The 9,773-nt window shown below is 42.1% G+C and overlaps 1 protein-coding gene across 2 annotated transcripts in view; it reads right to left on the bottom strand.

Moving 5' to 3' along the window:
- cachd1 (cache domain containing 1) overlaps window positions 1-9,741 on the bottom strand; it is a 33,092-nt gene extending 23,351 nt beyond the window's left edge. For both annotated transcript variants that reach the window (XM_031859417.1, XM_031859418.1), the window contains exons 1-5: window positions 8,611-9,741; window positions 2,808-2,934; window positions 1,284-1,428; window positions 880-1,096; window positions 581-730 (exon numbers count right to left, since the gene is read on the bottom strand). In XM_031859417.1, the coding sequence (XP_031715277.1) occupies window positions 581-730; window positions 880-1,096; window positions 1,284-1,428; window positions 2,808-2,934; window positions 8,611-8,773 (802 nt within the window). In that variant the 5' untranslated portion in view covers window positions 8,774-9,741. The remainder of the gene's footprint in view (window positions 1-580; window positions 731-879; window positions 1,097-1,283; window positions 1,429-2,807; window positions 2,935-8,610) is intronic.
- Window positions 9,742-9,773: the final 32 nt, after the last annotated feature.

Below are 9,773 nucleotides of genomic sequence, written 5' to 3'. Positions count from 1 at the left end.
ACACACACACACACACACACACACACACACACACACACACACACACAAAAAAAGCCTTTGAGGTTTCTGAGCACCTCTCTAACCTTCATTCTTCTCTTGAGCACATTGTCCCCAAGAACATAGAGGAAGGATATCCAACATACAGAAACGGCTCCCAGCTGACCAGATACGCGCAAAACAAGAACAAATAAAATAAAATCTAAAAGAATGTGGAGGATATGTGACTAACACAGCTCCAAAATTGTGTTTCGTGACTATTTTTTTTAAAGACATGATTTTTCAGCTGGGATGCTATTCTAAAATACCCAAGTAAGTACTTTGTTTCAGTACAAGTAGGGCCTCTTTGGATCTTATTTTTCAAAACAATGCTTGGAATTTATTAGATTGTTTTTTTTGAATATCAAAAAACAGGTGAAAATTTGATCAGAAAAATAAATAAATGTGAAATCTCTGTGATAATGGCATTTTAAAAATTTTATTTGCAGCACAATACTTGGGGTTAACCAATTATTGTTCAGGGAAATCAGCATTTTGTGATCATTTCTTACCTTTGATGTAAATGTAAATACAAGTGACCTACCGTTCATGAGAGCGTAGGTGAGGATCATGACCGAGTTGTTGAGGTGCCGGTTCTCCTCTCTCACCACACTGAGTGTCGCTCTCTTCTCCTGCTCCGACGACTCTCGGGACGTGATCCCGGACGACAGGTAGACGATCACCATGTCTGTGGCTGATAGAACACAGAAACAAAATCAACGCTCGTGTCAAGTTATATCACACAAATTGACGGGTGAGTAGATTATGTTGGAAAATAATAGCTGGAACTGAGGCAGCACACGGACACGATCTTACTATGCAGCGTCAGCACATATTTCTTACTGGCACTGTGCTTGCAGAGACTGCTGGTGTTTCGGAGCAGCTGGAAGGCCTTCTGGAAGCCCGCTGCGTGCTGTGTGGCTCCATCTGACGCCTTGATGTTGGAGATGAAGGTGCTCATCTTCCTCTTGGTCTCGCTGGTGGCCGGAGAGAGCAGACTCTTATAGCACTGGTCCAGAGAACAGGAGCGAACCGCCTCGGCCACTGACAAAATGGAGATCTGGAGAGGAGTGATAATGAGATTCATACAAACATGTTAGTTGGAGAAACACTGAAATGTTGTTGGCCTTTCTTTTTAATCTCAAAAACATTTTAGCATATTTGATGCTCTCTAAACTTGCGTTAAACTCTGCATTCTTCATAATAAAGCCAGGTAAAAGAGACGAGGTCCAATCCCTTTCACTAACCTTGTCATGTTCATCGACGGCGTTGAGGATGACCAGCGCAGAGTCCCTGGCGATCTGAAGCTGGGTATCAGTTACAGACGCTCCGTGGTCCACCATCACCACGATGTGTTTAGATTGGGGTCGCACTGCAGACACATACACAGGCCTGGAGGAACACACACAAATACAAATACATGTCCAGATCAGACACATGTGTATACAACACACACTGTGCCAGCATTTGTACCGTAATGATAAAATGATAAATTGAAACAGATTTAAGTGCATTAACTACGGAAACACGTGATGTCGTTTTCTGTGAGCCGAGTAAATGTTAATCGCGTCTCACGTATCTGTTAACTAAACATTGCGTCTTTCTCTTTCAGCCTTTCCTCATTCGTTGTCTCTCTTGGGTGGCTTTTGACTGTGTGTCTGCACTCAACTGCAGATTTCACAAGAGTTCCTCTTCCCTTTACTGTTATTCTTAGTGGAGGTTCAACACTTTCTTCGTTTCCCGCTGTCAATGCAGAGGTTATTTGTCGAAAACTTATTTCTGCACAATTTCCTACAACTATATTGGAAACCTTCAAACTTCAAAAGTTATGAAAGGAGTTTGAATTTTCAGTTAATGCTGATGGGTTTTTGGATTACAAAATAAGATTTAAATTGCTTTTTAGGCCTTGCCACAGTAAAAAAAACTAAAGTAACATAGCAAACATTCTGCTTTCCAAAGATAAATGCTTGATTCTCAAAAAGCTGACTTTGTGCTCATTGTTGGCCTGCTGTTGGTATAAAATTAGGTCTACATCTATTTTCTGAGGTATATTTTCAATATTTGGTGCACAAGTTAATATAGGTATAGGATCAGCTTGATGGGGTGCAGCGATTAGGGTGGTCAGCGCCTGTGTGTGTGGTCTACTGGACAAGGAGACACTAACACAGGCTGGAGAAGGGGAGTGATGTACTCACAAAGCCTCATTCACACTTGAAGCGAGCCAAGTAACGTCATTTCTCTCATGGCTGTATGCCAGCTCACTGACTTGAACAGCCAGAAAAGGAAAAAAAAAATCAAAAAGACATGACTGAAAAACAAAAAAATAAAAGAAGTGAGAGCCAATGCAAAATAATATAGAAAGAAAAGACGAGAGAGAGAGAGAACAGAAACGTCTTTCAGCCGCGGCCGCAAGAAAAACCACAACACTGGAGGTGTGAGATTCCAACAGGCTTTAGTGGGACAGAGTTACATTCCTGCCAAGGGCATGTGTGGTCAGGGTGTGTGAGGGCGCCATGCCATCGATATGCCCTCTGGGCCACCCCACAGCAACTGACTGAGAGGAGGGGTGAGGAGGAGGAGGAGGAGGGGTGGAAGAGGAGGAGAGGTGGAAGAGGGCAGGAACAAGTTGATGTGGTTTTGACGTCAGCTAGCCCGTTCTGATACTTTGACAAGTGAGCGATATCTGTCAACAAGTTGTGTGTTTGGCAAGAACGTCGAGCTTGATAATTAAAAAGAAAAATTTAAACAAAAGGAGAAGTTGGTCTCAATACCTGCTGCGGTGCTCGTAACTTCCCTTGCACTGAAACTTGTGTGCAGGGAAGACTGTGAAGATGCCCTCCTCTGAGCTGAAGTACTGCCACTTTATCCCCGGGTTGGACTTCAGGTTGTCTGCCAATACTGTAGAGGGAAGAGACAGACAGGGAACAGCAAACATGTTAAAAACAGAGGGAAGGACAAAGGGGACAAGGGAGTGAGAAACAGTGAGGAGAGAGATCAAGGAAGGAAAACCAAAGTTGAAAAGGCATCATGGAAGGGAAGGAAGTGAAACATGTGAGTAAGTAAGGAATTCAGTTCTTTTGAGAGTTTCTCTTTATTAAGATTTATCCTTTAATGTCACAACGTCTTTAAGGAGGGAGACCTTTCAAGTTCAGGTTAACTGTGATCCCTGTTTGAATCCGAGGAAGTGAGAAAAACCAATCTCATGATCTTATCTTAATCCCCGTATTATGTGGAATGCTCGAGGTGTCAGAAAAAAAGGCGAATTTGACCGCAGGACGTTTGTGTTTATTCGCCCCCAAAGTGACGATGTCGGCAACTGTATTTCCTATGATGGTAAAGGCATGACCCACCCTACTCTGCCTCCGATTGGCTAAAATTATATTCTTACTTAAACCCTAACTAATCTCACTCCTCATGCCTAAACCTGACAAACCCAACCAACAAAGGCAACGAGTACTAGCCAATCCAAGTCATGACTTTGCCACCCAAAGGACTAAAATGTTGGGTACTGTACAGACATTAGTAGTATGTTGTTGATCCAAAATCTAAGCCAATAAGCTCTTAGATCAGGGGGAGGATGCCAAGCATTTCCCATCATGCCCTGCCGTTTTGCAGTCGGAGAGCAACTGCGGCTGCCTTGATCTTGGAGGTTATAGTTGCATATGTTTAACTAACCAGCATGCATTGTGTGGCGGTCGCTTCTGTGCAGGCCTGGCTCATCTTGAACAGGCCTATTTTAAACTCACGTACACGCAAACTTTTTTATCTCGTCTACTTTCCCTCTGATAAACAGTTGTGTTCCGTTATTGGCCTTTTCCCAACTAACTAAAATCTATGCAAACCTGCCTATTCAGGCATGACGAGGAGTTGAATGCTCTGCTTTCTAACTGGACTGAAGTATACACATTTACCTCTCATAGAATAAATGAACTTGATGAAGAACGCTTCAACTACTGCGAAGTAACAGTACATTTCTTTAATTTACAAAAAAAATAATAATAATCTGTGTGTCATTACTGCAACTGCAGGGCGAGCTGAAATAACAGCCTTAACTGCAACCTCTGCAGAGACACTAGCAGCATATTTGCTCAAAACTAAGACAGATTTTTTTTACTGGGTCACAGAGTCAACAGTATCTTCACAGAGATCCCATCACAAAGCCAGCAACTTCCTTTCCGCTCACTGCAACACAAAACAGCCTTTCACAAAGAGACTGGGGGGGAGGGGGAGGGAGTTAGAGAGCCACAAATAGAAACTTTGGGCCCTTTACAGGCGAAAACAGAGACGGAGGGGGAGGAAACAGAGCGCAGCCGTCAGTAGGCTTTAGTAAAGTTACATAATACTATAATGCAGCCGTTAAATCAATTAATCTCTTAAAAAAACACAGACAAGCAGACCAGCATGGCAAATACATTCAGTCCAAAATAATATTTTTCTAAGACAGTTTGTTTGATTTAGCCAGGTATTACTGTACAACATCTAATTTCTTATGACTAATAAATATTCATTGTGGTTTCTGCAGGTCATTGGCAGCTGTGCACATCCAACTATTTTTCCATTTAGCTGACTATTTATTATTACTCAGGTGGAGGTTTCCACAGAAGGATAGAGTTTCAATACCTTGTTAATTAAGTCTTAAGACATGCTAACCGCCATTCATGCAGAACATCTGGGTCTTAATCGTCTCAAAATGTGGACGTTGGCTTGTGATCACATCGAATTAATCACCTGCTAACGAGAACCTGTTTCAAACTTCTCCAACCTCCCGGCAATATTACGAGCCAAAGGCAATTTCAATTTGCTATGGTCGGGGGGGAAAATCACATGTCAAATATTCAACTAATGCTAAAACCCAAAACAAATTAAAAATATACACAAATAGATAAATTACAGAAAAACTGTGAACCCGTCCAACTGTCAAACATTATAAACAGCATCAAAATGCACCTCTGACCACATGTACTTGGCAAAGACATCACGTTTCTGAGACACTGTTGGTTCTTGCACCCCACTGTCATACATCATCCCTGCCCGGTCACTCCATCCATCTCTGAGGCTCATATAAACAGGAAACACTCAGTCGTGTTGACAGTGGAAGAAGGACTGTGTATACATCTGACAGGCTACAGTGCTCCACTCTGCCATCAGTGTTTAGATCTTCCCAGAAACAGATGGACAAGCCAAGAATTAGGACCCAAATGATGACACCCATTTCCTACAACTTTAATACTACTCAAAGTGCCACTTGTATCTGCTAGCTCCCTCACTCTTCCATTTAAACTTAAGGAACAGACATGATGTTCTTAATAACTTTTATTACTAATGACTCAAGCCATTAAATAAATATTTTACTGAAACATTACAGCATAATTGTGTTATATATTTCTGTTTTCTCCATGAATGACAAGAATCAAATCTACAAACATGCTACAGCAACTCTGTGAGGTTATACTTCGGCACAGCAGCGCTTTGAGCTAAATGCTAATGGCGATGTCAATAGTTCTGCTAATATTTGGTCAAAAAACAAAGCATTGGACAAACTCAAATTTAGACCCAACAATGGCACTACATGTAAAATGAAGGGAGCACTAGAGTTGTTATGATCTATCCTATGGGAAGCATGAATGTCATGGAAATCCATCCGGTAGTTGTTCAGATATTTGACTCAATATCGGCACGAACCCCACGCTGCCACTACAAGGTCAGGAAGTCAGAACGCTGCATCGCCTGGGAACCGAAGATGTCTGTACCACATTTTGTGCCAAAACGTGTATGTGGAGATATTTCACAAGATAAGGTGAAAACTTGTGGCGTAAGACGGAAAGTCAGGGGATAAACAAACAATGATTAGGATTTCTCCTGCGGGGACCAAGCATTGGCGTGAACAATTTCACAGCCATCTGTAGTTAAAATATTCTAGTCTGGACGACAGCGGTTGTCCTTGCTCTCCATGGAGACCCGGCATTAGCGTGGCTTATAGACAAACACATTGATTATACCCACTTTATTGTGAGCATTTGCATGCCTTTGTGGTGCTACATTTTCACTCGCATCGCATGGGTTTTCAAAATAAAAATCAGGCCCTATACAACTTACACAACATGAGCACTATACTTTTGTTAGTTTGAGTTCTGTCAACTTGAAAAGGCCTTGCAGCGCGACAAGTCTTCTGACTGGACAGAGAATTATTAGGTTATAGGTCACACGCGTAGCCAAAGAACTTGGCATTGGTGAATGCAAGTCAGTGTGTCGAGTGGTAATCCAATTTAAAGTCGAAACTTTGGAAAAGTTAGAATGCACCGAAATGGATGAAATTGCGCAGGAGGGGAGGAAGACTGCAGAAAGGGAAAAATGGATGAAAGGGGAAAAAAATGGAAGAAAGAAGATGCATCAAACTAGTACTCTAACCACACAGCACTCTGCCACCAGTCATCTCTCATCTACTTGTCTTTTCACTCCCACCTGCTGCCATCACTACTGATGTCTCTCACATCCACTATCTCTCTCCTATCTCCCCCTTTCTCCCCTCTAAAAAGAAGTAAAATTGAAGATGAGAGGAAAGAAGATTGAAAGAATGCAATGCAGTCTTGATACAATTACTCTATTTCAATCAGCGCCCACCCCTCCTTTCTTCCCCTTCATTCATCACTCTCTCCCTCTCAATTATCCCTCCCTCTCTCACCCGCTTCCCCCTTCCTCCCCCCTCTGTAGCTGCTTGTTTAGACTGGGCTGAGACAAATGGGAGAGAATGAATGCGCTGGGAACGTGGGGGTCAAGGAGGGCCGAGTGTGAGGGACAGGGAGAGGAGAGGGGTAACTTGAACTCGCCGTGACTGGCTTGCAAGGAAAAGAACACCCAGCCGATGGTGACGCGTTATGAATGGCCGTCATTATGAATGGTTGGCAGAGAGAGAGGAGCAGACTGGGGAGTCTGGAAAAAATGGGTGGGGGCAGTAGAACAAATGAAGGACAGAAGAAGAACAAATGATGTTGGAAGCTTCCTGTAAAAAGGGAAGGAAGAGGGGGGCCTGGTGCAATACCCAGGGTGTAAAGGAGGTGCAATTATTCACATAAACTAGTTTGTATCAACTGTCCTCCAAACACATCCACGCAAAAGTGCTGATCTGTTCCCAATGGACAAACCTGAAGGCAGGACAAAAAACTTGGAATCATGGAGAGATGCAATTAACCGTAGAAATGTGGATAACGGCACACACCTTCAGATTTACAAAGTACTCTGATGGAGCCACCCAGTTTCTGATGTCTGTAAAGTGTGGGGAGGGTGGAGGGTTCAGGAGCTGTTTGATGATCCGACAAGCACTTAATGTGAAGGATACTGATGTCTTTAAACAGTCTCTCCAAGATGGTACAGAGTTTATTTGGGATAATTACGCCCAAAATGATTCAATTTGATGTTATTTTACAACATACTGCAGTTAAGTAAGATAGCCATGAAATAAATTATCTACTTTAGTGCTTTCTACAATTTTAATTTTTAAAATACAACTTTTGTAGAAATATTTGGGGGATTATAAAACGTACACTTACTCGCAAATCTTACAGAGATGGGTTTAGGTTGAATTATTACGATCATGTAAAGGGAATGTGTGCTGGACTGAAACTGGAAGTTTGAGAGACACAAGGAAAGTGAGTTGAATATTCCGGAAAATGCAGCCCATATGTGTGATGAATGCATGTCGTACAGCTGGATATGTCTTCTGTGGAAGCAGCGGGGACACACTGTTAACCAAGTGATGGCATCAGAACAGAAAAACACACAGGGGAAAGTAGGCCTTTGCCTGGTTTTTAGTGAATTTGCTCCATTTCTTCCTAATCAAACGCAGACTGACATATGTGGTGCAGACACATGTGGGTTTTACATTCTGCTTATGCAATCTGGAGCCTCAATAAACGTGTAGTGGGAGCAATGAGAACACCATTAAACTGTTTTGCATTGCGCTCTCTTGGATGACTTGTGAGGACGCCGTTGAGGTTACATGTAGGGACCATGATGACAGACATGAACACGTCGCAACTGATGCTAATTCTATTTGAGGTGAAGTGAGGCCTGAAACAAAGAACTGACAAAGCCCGTCGACAACAGGGTGGTAAAAAAAACACACTACCTGAATACAATCGCAGAGTTCAAAGTCAAACAAAGTGAATTTGATGTCAGGCTGTGAAAAACATTTTAAAATCAAACCAGATGAAAAACAGTGGAGAGACAGAAAGAGAAGAAAGTGTGAGTGAGGGAGCACAGGACGGACTGTAAAAGCTGAAGACACGCACAGCTAATTATTTCCATCTCAGATCACTGTCCTCTCCTTTTAACATTTAGAAGATAAGAAGAACAGAGAAGATAATACAACTTAATAATTAAAATCTGGTTCCTGTGGCAATTGCTGATAAATTATTCAACATTTTGGCGTGGAGTCCACAGCAGAAACAAATTAAGTCTCAAGTTTTCATGGTTTAAGCTTTGTGTGTCTGGGTTTCATTTGTTAAACCAGGTCAGTGTGTATGTTAGCAAATTCTCCTGTCATTTGGTGTGTGTGCGTGCGTGTGTGTGACAAACCTGAGTTGAGGTCCCGTCCAGGGTTGAACGCTCGGCTGTTGACGTTGGGGGAAAGTCTGTCACAGCAGATGGTCTTGGAGACATTGGTATTGAAGTTTCCATCAAACCTAAATACACACAAACGGGCAACATTTGAGAAACATTTAGAGCATGTTGGACTCATTTGTGGGTGGAGCAGCTCTGAATTTTCTCTCCGCACTAACAGATTTACTACTCCACAGCTTAACTTCCAATAAAACCTAACTCACGGGTTTGCCAATACCTCTGACTTCATGGTAATGTTCATGTTTTATCGTAAATAAAAAGTTTTTGACTGAGATCTACATGCTTTCCACAGATAGTAAAGAAATCCATGTGAAACCATGAAGTTAATGCAACTACATGAAACATCTGTTGAAACTAACCGCCCCTACTCGTTTCATCAGAGCTGAATTGTATTGCTGGCTTTATCATCGGTTGCCCAGACCTCACATTAAATCAGGACTAATTGGCTAGTGAATAATATTTTCCATGGAAAACTACTTAAATTCTGCTTTTCTCCCAAATAAGTCGATACAGAATTCCCTGAATACATCTGAATGTGATTGTAGGAAGGGCTGCCTGCTTAATTTGAACCTCAAAACTTGTATCATCAGTCTCTGTCGTTTCCAAATCTTTGGAAATCATTTTGGGCGTCAAGCGACAACTTCAGGTCAGCTGTATATGAGACACTTCACTCTTCTATAAATGTGTGCATCATTGTGCCCAGCAATGGAGAAAGTAATCTTATGAATACAAATGTCATGTATTCTTTTATAATATGTAGCAAATACATTAATCTAACTAAAAAAAAATGTATCATCAGGAAAACTAGGTTATCGACACAAATGTGTCACAAATCCTGTGGTTGAAAACTGTCCCTGCATCACATCGTATACTGCAGTTTGTTAATTAAAGGCATATTACATTTGTTGATGGTGAAGCCTCGTTTCCAGAGCTCGTATCTCGAGAGTTAAGAGCTTAGTTAAGAGTTAAAAGAGGAGGTATGCAGAGGAGCAGCCTGTTCTGCACTGCACCAAGCCTGGGTGCTTTGATCCTTCCATCCCTCCAACTACCTCCCCCTTTTCTGGCTCAGCAACACACACACACACACACACACACACACACACACACACACACACACA

This window comes from Anarrhichthys ocellatus, unplaced genomic scaffold, assembly GCF_004355925.1.
Source record: "Anarrhichthys ocellatus isolate YVR2014 unplaced genomic scaffold, GSC_Weel_1.0 scaffold22, whole genome shotgun sequence".
NCBI classification, from domain to species: Eukaryota; Metazoa; Chordata; class Actinopteri; order Perciformes; family Anarhichadidae; genus Anarrhichthys; species Anarrhichthys ocellatus.
This window is presented reverse-complemented; position numbering and strand designations above follow the sequence as displayed.